The sequence below is a fragment of the Papio anubis genome, chromosome 12 (assembly GCF_008728515.1).
Source record: "Papio anubis isolate 15944 chromosome 12, Panubis1.0, whole genome shotgun sequence".
In the NCBI taxonomy this organism is placed as follows: Eukaryota; Metazoa; Chordata; class Mammalia; order Primates; family Cercopithecidae; genus Papio; species Papio anubis.
Window position 1 is genome coordinate 115,342,326 of NC_044987.1, and position 11,307 is coordinate 115,353,632.

At 50.7% G+C, this 11,307-nt stretch overlaps 1 protein-coding gene across 4 annotated transcripts in view; it reads left to right on the forward strand.

The window, feature by feature from the left end:
* TSGA10IP (testis specific 10 interacting protein) overlaps positions 1 to 10,710 on the forward strand; it is a 15,221-nt gene extending 4,511 nt beyond the window's left edge. Inside the window, exons 5-9 of one of the 4 annotated variants that reach the window (XR_637103.3) lie at positions 4,040 to 4,210; positions 9,390 to 9,489; positions 9,675 to 9,799; positions 10,277 to 10,440; positions 10,559 to 10,710. Coding sequence is in view for 3 of the 4 variants with exons in the window: in XM_003909543.4 (XP_003909592.3) it covers positions 4,040 to 4,210; positions 9,390 to 9,489; positions 9,675 to 9,799; positions 10,296 to 10,419 (520 nt within the window). In the remaining variant the exon portion in view is untranslated. Of the gene's footprint in view, positions 1 to 4,039; positions 4,211 to 9,389; positions 9,490 to 9,674; positions 9,800 to 10,276; positions 10,446 to 10,558 lie in introns of those variants that run through there. The other 3 variants (XM_003909543.4, XM_009185607.3, XM_031653701.1) reach the window with 3 other exon arrangements.
* The last annotated feature ends 597 nt before the right edge of the window (positions 10,711 to 11,307 follow it).

Genomic DNA, 11,307 nt, shown 5'->3' on the forward strand with positions numbered 1-11,307 from the left:
ATTTTTTTTTTTTTTTTTTGAGACGGAGTCTCGCTCTGTCGCCCAGGCTGGAGTGCAGTGGCCGGATCTCAGCTCACTGCAAGCTCCGCCTCCTGGGTTCACGCCATTCTCCCGCCTCAGCCTCCCGAGTAGCTGGGACCACAGGCGCCCGCCACCTCGCCCGGCTAATTTTTTGTATTTTTTAGTAGAGACGGGGTTTCACCGTGTTAGCCAGCATGGTCTCGATCTCCTGACCTCGTGATCCGCCCGTCTCGGCCTCCCAAAGTGCTGGGATTACAGGCTTGAGCCACCGCGCCCGGCCTTTTTTTTGTATTTTTAGTAGAGACGAGGTTTCACCGGGTTAGCCAGGATGGTCTCGATCTCCTGACCTCGTGATCCGCCCGTCTCGGCCTCCCAAAGTGCTGGGATTACAGGCGTGAACCACCGCGCCCGGCCTCATTCAGCATTCTTATGTACCCCACAATTCTTTTTTTTTTTTTTGAGACAGAGTCTTACTGTGTCACCCAGGCTGGACTACAGTGGTGCAATCTTGGCTCACTGCAACCTCTGCCTCCCGGGTTCAAGTGATTCTCATGTCTCAGCCTCCTGAGTAGCTGGGACTCCAGGCACGCACCACCACACCTGGCTAATTTCTGTATTTTTAGTAGAGACGGGGTTTCACTATGTTTCACTAGGGTTTCACTGGGTTTACACCATTCTCCTGCCTCAGCCTCCCGAGTATCTGGGACTACAGGCACCTGCCACCACGCCCGGCTAATTTTTTGTATTTGTAGTAGAGACGGGGTTTCACCGTGTTAGCCAGGACGGTCTCTATCTCTTGACCTCGTGATCTGCCCACCTCAGCCTCCCATTGTGCTGGAATTACAGGCATGAGCCACTGCGCCCGGCCGCTGGCTAATTTTTAAATTTTTTGTAGAGATGGGGTCCCGTTATGCTGAGTTTGACTTTTTTAAGATTTGACACATAAGGGAGATTATATGGTATTTGTCTTTCTGTGCCTGGCTTATTTCACTTAACATAGTGTCCTCCAGGTTTATTCATGTTGTTGCAAATGACAGGATTTTCTTCTTTTTAAGGCTGAAGAATGCCATTGTGCATATATACCACCTTTTCTTTATCCGTTCATCTGTTGATGGAATCTTAGGTTGATTTCAGATCTTTGCTACTGTGAATATTCCTGCGATGAACATAGGAGTGCAGCTATCTTTTCTTTTTCTTTTTTCTTTTTTTTTGAGATGGAGTGCCCGCCACCTCGCCCAGCTAGTTTTTTGTATTTTTTAGTAGAGACAGGGTTTCACCGTGTTAGCCAGGATGGTCTCGATCTCCTGACCTTGTGATCTGCCCGTCCCGGCCTCCCAAAGTGCTGGGATTACAGGCTTGAGCCACCGCGCCCGGCCAACCTTTTCAACATACTAATTTCATTTCCTTTGAATATGTACCCAGAAGTGGGTTGCTGGATCTCATGGTAGTTCTACTTGTAATTTTTTGGGGGGAATCTTGATATTATTTTCTATAATGACTGTACTAATTTATATTCCCACCAACAGTAAACAGAGGTTCCCTTTTCTCCACATCATCACCAACCCTTATCTTTCATCATTTTGATAACAGTCATTCTAACAGGTGTGAGGTGATATCTTATAATCACTTTATTTTGCATTTCCCAGATGATTAGTGATTAGTGATGAAAAAGACATTTGTATGTCTTTTTTTGAGAAATGTCTATTTGGGTTATTTGCTTATTTTTAAATTATTATTATTATTTTGAGACAGAGTCTCGCCCTGTCACCCAGGCTAGAGTGCAATGGCATGATCATAGCTCACTGCAGCTTTGAATTCCTGGGTCCAAGTGACCCTCTCACCTCAGCCTCCTGAGTAGCTGGGATTACTAGTGCATGCCACCACGTCCAGCTGATTTATTTTTATTTTTATTTTATTTATTTATTTATTTATTTATTTATTTTGAGAAGGAGTCTCACTCTGTCGCCCAGGCTGGAGAGCAGTGGCCGGATCTCAGCTCACTGCAAGCTCCGCCTCCTGGGTTTACGCCATTCTCCTACCTCAGCCTCCTGAGTAGCTGGGACTACAGGCGCCCGCCACCTCGCCCAGCTAGTTTTTTGTATTTTTTTGGTAGAGACGGGGTTTCACTGTGTTAGCCAGGATGGTCTCGATCTCCTGACCTCGTGATCCGCCCGTCTCGGCCTCCCAAAGTACTGGGATTACAGGCTTGAGCCACGGCGCCCAGCCCAGCTGATTTATTTTTTAACTTTTTATTTGTAGAGATGGTGTCTTGCTATGTTGCCCGGGCTGGTCTCCAACCCCTGGCTTCAAGCAATCCTGCTGCTTCCACCTCCCAAGGTGTCAAGATTACAGGTATGAGCCACCATGCCCTGCCTCTTTGCCTTTTTTTTTTTTTTTTTGAGATGGAGCCTCACTTCATCACCCAGGATGGAGTGCAGTGGCATAATCTTGGCTTGCTGCAACCTCCACCTCCCAGGTTCAAGCGATTCTCTTGCCTCAGCCTCCTGAGTAGCTGGGATTACAGACAGACACCATCAGGTCTGGCTAATTTTTTTGTATTTTTTAGTAGAGACAGGGTTTTGACATGTTGGCCAGACTAGTCTCGAACTCCAGACAAATGATCCGCCCGCCTTGGCCTCCCAAAGTGCTGGAATTTCAGACATGAGCCATCATGCCTGGCCTTTGCCGATTTTTTAATTGAGTTATTTGCTTTCTTGTTACTGAGTTATTTGAATTCACATATTTTGGATATTAACCCCTTTTCAGATGTATGGTTTGCAAATATTTTTTCCCATTCTATATGTCATATCTGTTGATTGTTGCCATTGCTGTGCAGAAGCTTTTCGGTTTGATGCAACTTCATTTGTCTATTTTTGCTTCTGTTGCCTGTGCTTTCTGCGTCATATCCAAAAAACCATTGCCCAGACAAGTGTCATTAAGCTTTCTTTGTGTGTGTGTGTGTGTGTGTGTGTGTGTGTGTTTGTGTGTGGCAAGATCTCAATCTGTTGCCCAGGCTGGAGTGCAGTGGCTCAATCGTGGCTCACTGCAGTCTTGATTTCCTGGGCTCAGGCGATTCTCCCACCTTAACCTCCCAAGTAGCTAGGACTACAGGTCTGGGCCACCACGCCTGGCTAATTTTTTGTATGTGTAGTACAGACGGGGTTTCATCATGTTGCTGAAGCTGGTCTCAAACTCCTGGGCTCAAGCGATCCACCTGCATCAGCCTCCCAAAGTGCTGGGGTTACAGGTGTGAGCCACCATGCCCAGCCTTTTTTTTTTTTTTTGGCTCAAGATTGCTTTGGTTGTTTGGAGTATTCCATGGTTTTATATTAACTTAAAATTATTTTTTCTATTTCTGTGAAAAATGTCATTAGAATTTTGATAGGCTTGCACTGAATCTGTAAATTGCTTTGGATAATATGGACATTTTAACAATATTAATTTTTCCAAAGCACCCTCCATTTCTTTTTTTTTTCTTTTTCTTTTTTTTTTTTTTTTTGAGATGGAGTTTTGCTCTTTTTGCCCAGGCTGGATTACAATGGTGGGGTCTCGGCTCACTGCAACCTCTGCTTCCCAGGTTCAAACAATTCTCCTGCCTCAGCCCCCTGAGTAGCTGGGATTACAGGCATGTGCCACCACGCCTGGCTAATTTTTGCATTTTTAGCAGAAACGGGCTGTCACCATGATGGCCATGCTGGTCTTGAACTCCTGACCCCAGGTGATCCACCTGCCTCCACCACCCAAAGTGCTGGGGTTACAGGCATGAACCACCGCCCCTGGCCTGCAAGCAGGAGACTTCTAGAATGAGTAGGGAAAGGCCTTGAGCTGGGCCCGAGGGCTGAGCCTCCAGGGCAGTCTCTGTCGTGGACTTCCATGACAAACCCTACTCCCAGGACACTGGCTTTGGACCCTGCAGCCTCTCCCCACAGGCTCCCATATTCCCTTATCCAGCCCCTGGCCCTCTGTGAGGCTCCTGTTGCCCATAAACCTCTCATTCCCCTTCCCTTTCTCACCCAAGGAGCCTGCTGCAGGCCTGGGAGCGGCAGCGGCAGGAGGAGCGGCAGCAGGCCGAGCTGCGGCGGGCCCGAACGCAGCATGTACAGCGGCAAGTGGCCCGCTGCCTGGCAGCCTACGCACCCAGAGGGAGCCGGGGCCCTGGGGCGGCCCAGCGCAAGCTGGAGGAGCTGAGGTAGGGAGCCTGGGCTTGGGGAGGCCTGGTTGGGAGAAGGCAGGGAGGCCGTGCCAGGTCTCAGTCTATAGGACTGAGGAGCACCAGCCCTTGCCTTCCCTGGGGCTGGCCAGGCCACTTCACTGCGTTTCCAGATAAGGACGCTGAGTCATGGGGAGAAGGGGTCCATGGAAGGCCACCCAGTTAATAATGACAATCTCTGCAGCTGTTGAATGGTCAAGGTTAAAATATGCATCATGTATGATTACCCTTTTTCAAACCTTCATTTCCTGATTTCCAATGCCAGACATGCTTGTTATAAAATTTCAAAGATTACAGAAATAATGCCTGGAAAGGTGAACAGCCCTGTGACTCCACTCTGGGAGACAGCCATTGTTCACAGTCAGCTGAAGAGTCGCATTTTGTTCTCTTCCTATATTGTGACCATTTTCTGTTTTTTTTTTGTTTTTTTTTTTTTCAGACAGAGTCTCGCTCTGTTACTCAGGCTGGAGTGCAGTAGCACGATCTCGACTCACTGCAATCTCCACCTCCCGGGTTCACGGCATTCTCCTGTCTCAGCCTCCCAAGTAGCTGAGACTACAGGTGCCCACCACCAAGCCCGGCTAATTTTTTTTTAAATTTTTATTTCATTTTTTATTTTTAGTAGAGACGGGGTTTCACCGTGTTAGCCAGGATGGTCTCAATCTCCTGAGCTCGTGATCCACCCGCCTCAGCCTCCCAAAGTGCTGGGATTACAGGTGTGAGACACTGCGCCTGGCCGTGACCATTTTCCTAATAAGCAAATTTGTGGGCAAACCTTTTTGGTCTCCTAACAGGTCCGTGAAACAGGCAGTATTGCTGCCGGTGGGCCCGGTCAGGCTCTTCCTTTGGCCACACAAAAGAATTCGAGAGCAAGTCCAAAGGAAGAGCAGGCAAAAGTTTATTGCAAAGCAAAGGCCGCCCTGACCAACGTGGTGAAACCTCATCTCTACGAAAAATACAAAACTTAGCAGGGTGTGGTGGCACACACCTGTAATCCCAGCTATTCGGGAGGCTGAGGCAGGAGAATCGCTTGAACCCGGGAGGTGGAGGTTGCAGTGAGCTGAAATTGCGCCACTACACTCCAGCCTGGGTGACAGAGCGAAAACTCCGACTCAAAAAAAAAAAAAAAAAAAAAAAGGCCCACCCTGAGGACTGCTCAGAGGGAGAGACGCAGCTTGTGCCTTAAGAGGATTTCCTTTTATGGGAGTTGTTTATACCTAGTCACAAAATACTGGTGAGGTCAGGTATGCAAAGGTGGACCTGTGGTTGGCTCATGCGCTCAGCATCTGCATACTCTAACGTGCATCACATGAAACATTAGCATATAAAATCTCTACCTAGGGGTGTGTTTTTTACTATTAAAATGAGGAAAATGTTGCTATAACCACAACCTTGAGCCTAGCTGTGTATGCGGAACCCCGAGAAGTCCTTAGCTCCCTCCAAGGCAGGAATTTGTAGCTAACAGCTTCTCAGGCTTTTGGTGCTGATTGGCTGGAGATTGGGGAAGCTACATTCTGAATAAGGGGCTTTTGTTTTCTTTCCTGGCCTGTGCTAGGTATCAGGGAACTTGTAGCCATCTGTATCCCCTAGGACTGCTTATCTTGCAAAAGTGTTAGGTGCTCAGCTGGGCGCTGTGGCTCCTGCCTGTAATCCCACCACTTTGGGAGGCTGAGGCAGGTGGATCACCTGGGGTCAGGATTTCGAGGCCATCCTGGCCAACATGGTGAAACCCCGTCTCTACTAAAATAATAATAATAATAATAATAATAATACAAAAATTAGCCGGGGGTAGTGGAACGTGACTGTTAGTCCCAGCTACTTGGGAGAATCGCTTGAATCAGGGAGGCGGAGGTTGCAGCGAGCCGAGATTGCACCATTGCACTCCAGCCTGGGTGACAAAGAGAGACTTCGTCTCAAAAAAAAAAAAAAAAAAAAAGTTAGGTGCTGATGCACGAGGGCACAGGGGATACAGAGCTACTGCGAAAGGAGCCCCTGGGGCCTCACACAAGGGGACAAGTCAGTGTGGCCCGCTCACCTTACTATCCTACCTCGGTATCTCCACCTGCATAACCTCACCGGTGAGGAACCGGAGGCTCAGAGATCTTAAATAATTTGCCAAAGGTCATGCGTGGGCAGCAGAATTGGGTTCCAGCCATGTTGCCGCCCTGTCTGAGTGCTCAAATGCTCAGCCTTTAGACGAAAGGCACCAGGACCTTCTCCCAAGAGCCCAAACTAGTGAAACAGGCAACACAAATAAATATGACCAAAACTAGTGCCAGTGGTTTGAGTACCTCCTGGGTGCAGTGGGCGCAGGGCATCTTTTTCTGCACCCTGTCTCCTTTGGTCCACGGCAAGTGGGGCGAGGGTCCTGCCCTGCCATAGGGCCACTGATGGCGCTGCAGGGTTCTTATCATCTACTCTTTGAGGCTCAGTCTTTTTTTTTTTTTTTTTGAGATGGAATTTCACTCTTGTTGCCCAAGCTAGAGTGCAATGGCGTGATCTCGGCTTACTACAACCTCTGCCTCCCAGGTTCAAGTGATTCTCCTGCCTCAGCCTCTTGAGTAGCTGGGATTACGGGCGTGTGCCTCCACGCCCGGCTAATTTTGTATGTTTAGTAGAGACAGGGTTCCTCCATGTTGGTCAGGCTGGTTTTGAACTCCTGACCTCAAGTGATCCACCCACCTCAGCCTCCCAAAGTGCTAGGATTACAGGCATGAACCACCGCGCCCAGCCAAGGCTCAGTCTTAATCACCCCAATTTTACAGATTTGGAAACAGAGGCTCTGAGAGGTCAAGTGTGTTTTGGGGGACTGCTTGGGCCAATGTTGAGGGGGACCCTTTCTCCTTCCCAATCTCGCTCTGTTGCCCAGGCTGGAGTGCAGTGGCGTGATCTCAGTTCACTGAAACCTCCATCTCCCGGGCTGAAGTGATTCTCCTGCCTCAGCATCCTGAGTAGCTGGGACCACAGGTGCAGACCACCACACCTGGTCAATTTTTTTCTATTTTTGATAGAGACAGGGTTTCACCATATTGCCCCAGCTGTCTCAAACTCCTGACCTCAAGTGATCTGGCTGCCTCGGCCTTCCAAAGTTTTGGGATTACATGCATGAGCCACCGCGCCCAGCCAAGTGTTTTGTTTTCATAGTAAGGCAGGAAGTGTAAGGTTCAGAACTCCAAGTGGCAGGTGCAGCAAAAAGAGTGATTCAACCTCACTCCTTTTACTTTCTGTTTGAGAGGGTTAAGGCATAAGTAGATATCTCCCATGCAGCCTCTCAGCCCTTAGAGCCTGTGAACTTCACTGTCTGAGTGGAACAGGAGACTATGTCTTGCCTAGGAAGGGCGGGCACAAAAGAAGTTGTCCTGTGGGAGGGAGGCATGTGTCTTCCTTCCATTCCGAGGTGATGCATGGGGCTGACACCCACAGGCACCACTTCCCTTTCTGCTCTGGGCTCCTGTCATTGTTTTTTTGAGACAAAGTCTCACTCTGTCGCCAGGCTGGAGTGCAGCAGTGCGATCTCGCCTCACAACCTCCAACTCCCTGGTTTAAGCGATTCTCCTGCCTCAGCCTCCTGAGTAGCTGGGATTACAGGCGCACGCCACCACTCCCAGCTAATTTTTGTATTTTTAGTAGACAGGGTTTCACCATGTTGGCCAGGAGGGTCTCCATCTCCTGACCTCGAGATCTGCCCGCCTTGGCCGGCTCCTGTCACCTCTAACAGAAATAGCATAAAGCATCCAGCAGGAAAAGTGCACAAAATATCACAGAAAAGATAGGGACTGCCAGCTCATTTCCCACCTCCCCTTGTAACTGCCATAAATTCCTCCCTAAATAGTGAAAGCCTTTTTTTTTTTTTTTTTTTTGCAGTAACTTGTGTTTCTGGCCATGGGTTTTCAAATCCATGTCTTTTTCTCAATGGAGGAAGGTTCCCTCCCTGGCACAGGGCCAAGGGGCATGGGCCAGCAAGGCTGTGTTTTTCCACAGGGCCCAGCACACTCGCTGAGGTCCCAGCACAGGTCTTGGGGTCTTGTCTGCATCTCCCCTCCCTTCCTGTCCATGGGTGCTGCCTCCACACCTCAAGGCCTCTCTGAATGTGCTTCACAGATAGATGCCTGGTCCCATGTGGGCTGTGGCCCAAAGGCCCTTCTTGCTGCTAGGGTGCTCTCTTCAGGAGTGGCAGTGACACTCAAGTTTGTCAAGCAGACACATTTATGACAAGTGCACAAACTGGGTTTTGGGTTTTTTGAGACAGGGTCTCCGCTCTGTTGCCCAGGCTGGAGTGCGGTGGCACAATCTCAGCTCTCTGTAGCCTAGACCTCCCAGGCTCAAGCGATCCTCCCACCTTGGCCTCCCAACTAGCCAGGACTACAGGGGCACACCACCACGCCTGGCTGATTTTCGTAGAGACAGGATTTCACCATGTTGCCCAGGCTGGTCTCAAACTCTTGGGCTCAAGTGATCCACCCTCTTTGGCCTTCCAAAGCGCTGGGATGGCAGGTGCGAGCTGCCACGCCTGGCCATGCTGGGTTTTTAGAAATGAAAACTGTGCTTCCCCAGTGGAACCCTGATCTCTCCAGGGTGTGTTTTTAAAATTTGAAATATATATATTTTTTTAGTTTCTCTGTCCCATTTTCCAAGCTGTCTGCTTATAAGAACCAGAGAGAATGCTGGCAAGCTTGTCCGATCCCTGCTATATAGCACAGTGAAATAAACTGAGCCCAGAGCCAAGAGCCCAGAGAGAGGCCTCGCCCAAAGTCACACAACCAACAACCACAGCCCCCCCTCAAGGGGAAGAGGATGGGGAGGGAAGGCTATGTAAGCAGGTGTCTGGAAGCTCAGAAGCTAGCACTGGTCCCTTTCCCGTGGGGGTGGCACAGGAAGATTGGCAAGCCCCAGCTGCACAGGGCTCGGCCCCTCACTTCCTAGCTGCACAACTTTGAACAAGTCCCCCAACCCTCCTGAGCCATCAGTAAACTGGATGAATAATTTCCACCCTGGCTGACTTCACAAGCAATACAGGCCAGAATGGGAATGAAATAGCTTTGTAAAGGTGAGGGTGAGGACGTGAATACCAAATCTTTAGTGAAGATGAGCCGATTCAGGAGTGGAGATCAACAGTTGTGTCCATGGTTAGCTGCACAAAGGCCTGTCTCCCCTGCAGGCGCCAGGAGCGACAACGCTTTGCTGAGTACCAAGCGGAGCTGCAAGGCATCCAGCACAGGGTGCAGGCCCGGCCCTTCCTGTTCCAGCAGGCCATGCAGGTGAGGCTGCCCCCTGTGAAGAACTGGCTGAGTGGGTCAGGGAAGCAGGATGCGAGTAGGTCCCTGCAGATAGGATCCCAGGGCTGCTGCCCTCTGGAATCCCTGGGACTCCCTCAGTAAGCAGAGCCCCACCTTGCCCTTGGCAGCCCGGGTGCAGAGCGAGAAGCCCTCTTCTCTCTCCTCAGGCCAATGCCCGGCTCACTGTCACTCGGCGCTTCTCCCAGGTGCTGTCAGCACTGGGGCTGGATGAAGAGCAGCTGCTGTCCGAGGCAGGAAAGGTGGACAGAGAAGGCACCCCCAGGAAACCCAGGTGAGTCTCCCCGGCAGGTCAAGAACTGGCCCTGCCATGCTGCTGTGGGAAGGGCGCCCACACCAGCACTCTGGGCTCTGGAGGGCCTCCCCCAGGACTGGCAGAGAGCCCAGAGGAAGGCAAGGCCAGGGTTGTCATTCCTACTTCTCAACGAGGAAACTAAGGACCTGAGGGGCAGGGCCATGTTTAAGGACACAGGAGCGAACAAGCAGCAGAGCCAGTCTGGGACTCTGCAACCACATGAGCAGCCACACACCAAGCTCTCATTAGGGGCTGGCACCACCATGCTGGTCACCCCATGTCTTAGAATAACCTGGTACAGAGCAGGGATTATGAGGCCCACTTGGCAATAAGGAAAGTGAGACTCGAGAAGAGTCACTTTGCTCAGGATCACACAGCAAGCCAGTACAGGAGCAGGGTTTGAAGCCACATTGTCAGTGGTTTCCTTGGGCATGGGGGTGAGAACTGCAGAGCCAGGGGCCTCTGTGTCTTGAAGGAGCCACAGGTCAATGGGGGTGAGAATGGAGCACTCTCCTCAGAGGCCCCCAAGGACAGAACCCACCGGCAGCCAGCCTGACAGGCACCACAAGCCCAGCCTGGACCCGGAGTGCAGTTTCTGAGATAAAATTAAAGGCTTTATGGTAAACACAGTGAGGGATTTCTGCTGGTGGGGGTGGTGGAGGCTACGGGTTGGAAGTGGGAGGTGGCAGGTGGGTGGGCAGCAGGCTTAGCTCTGTCCCCACACCCCCTCCCCTCCAGGAGCTCTGGCTCTTTTGGTTCCCTCCACCCAGCACACACAGCCCCTTCTCTGCTCCTGAGGAGTGGGGACATCTCAAAGAGCAAGAGCTGTAACTTCTCCACCCCATCTTCAATGTATATGTTGGGTCCTATAAATTCAAGCGTGAATAAGACGGAATGACTTCTGCCTCTGAGGACGCCCACTGAGTGGGAGAGGGCGTGGGCCCTTAAACGGGTACATACATATCCCAACCCACGCTCACATCCCAACACACGCTTATATCCTAACACATACTCATATCCCAACACACGCTCACATCCTAACACACGCTCACATCCTAACACATGCTCATATCCTAACACATGTTGAGTTGTGCAAGGCAGGGAGCCACAGACTGAGCAACCCTTGGGTGAGGGGAGGGGTTTCAGGACTGGAGTGCAGTGGCGTGATCTCGGCTCACTGCAAGCTCCGCCTCCCGGGCTCACGCCATTCTCCTGCCTCAGCCTCCTGAGTACCTGGGACTACAGGCGCGCGCCACCACACCCAGCTAATTTTTGTATTTTTAGTAGAGACGGGGTTTTACCATATTGGCCAGGATGGTCTTGATCTCTTGACCTTGTGATTCGCCTGCCTCGGCCTCCCAAAGTGCTAGGATTACAGGCGTGAGCCACCGCGCCCGGCCTGCACTGGGGTTTTAAGTCCCAGTAGTTTTAAGTTAGGGCTCCTCTCCTCAAGAAAAAAACTCATACACACAGATGTGCCACATTTT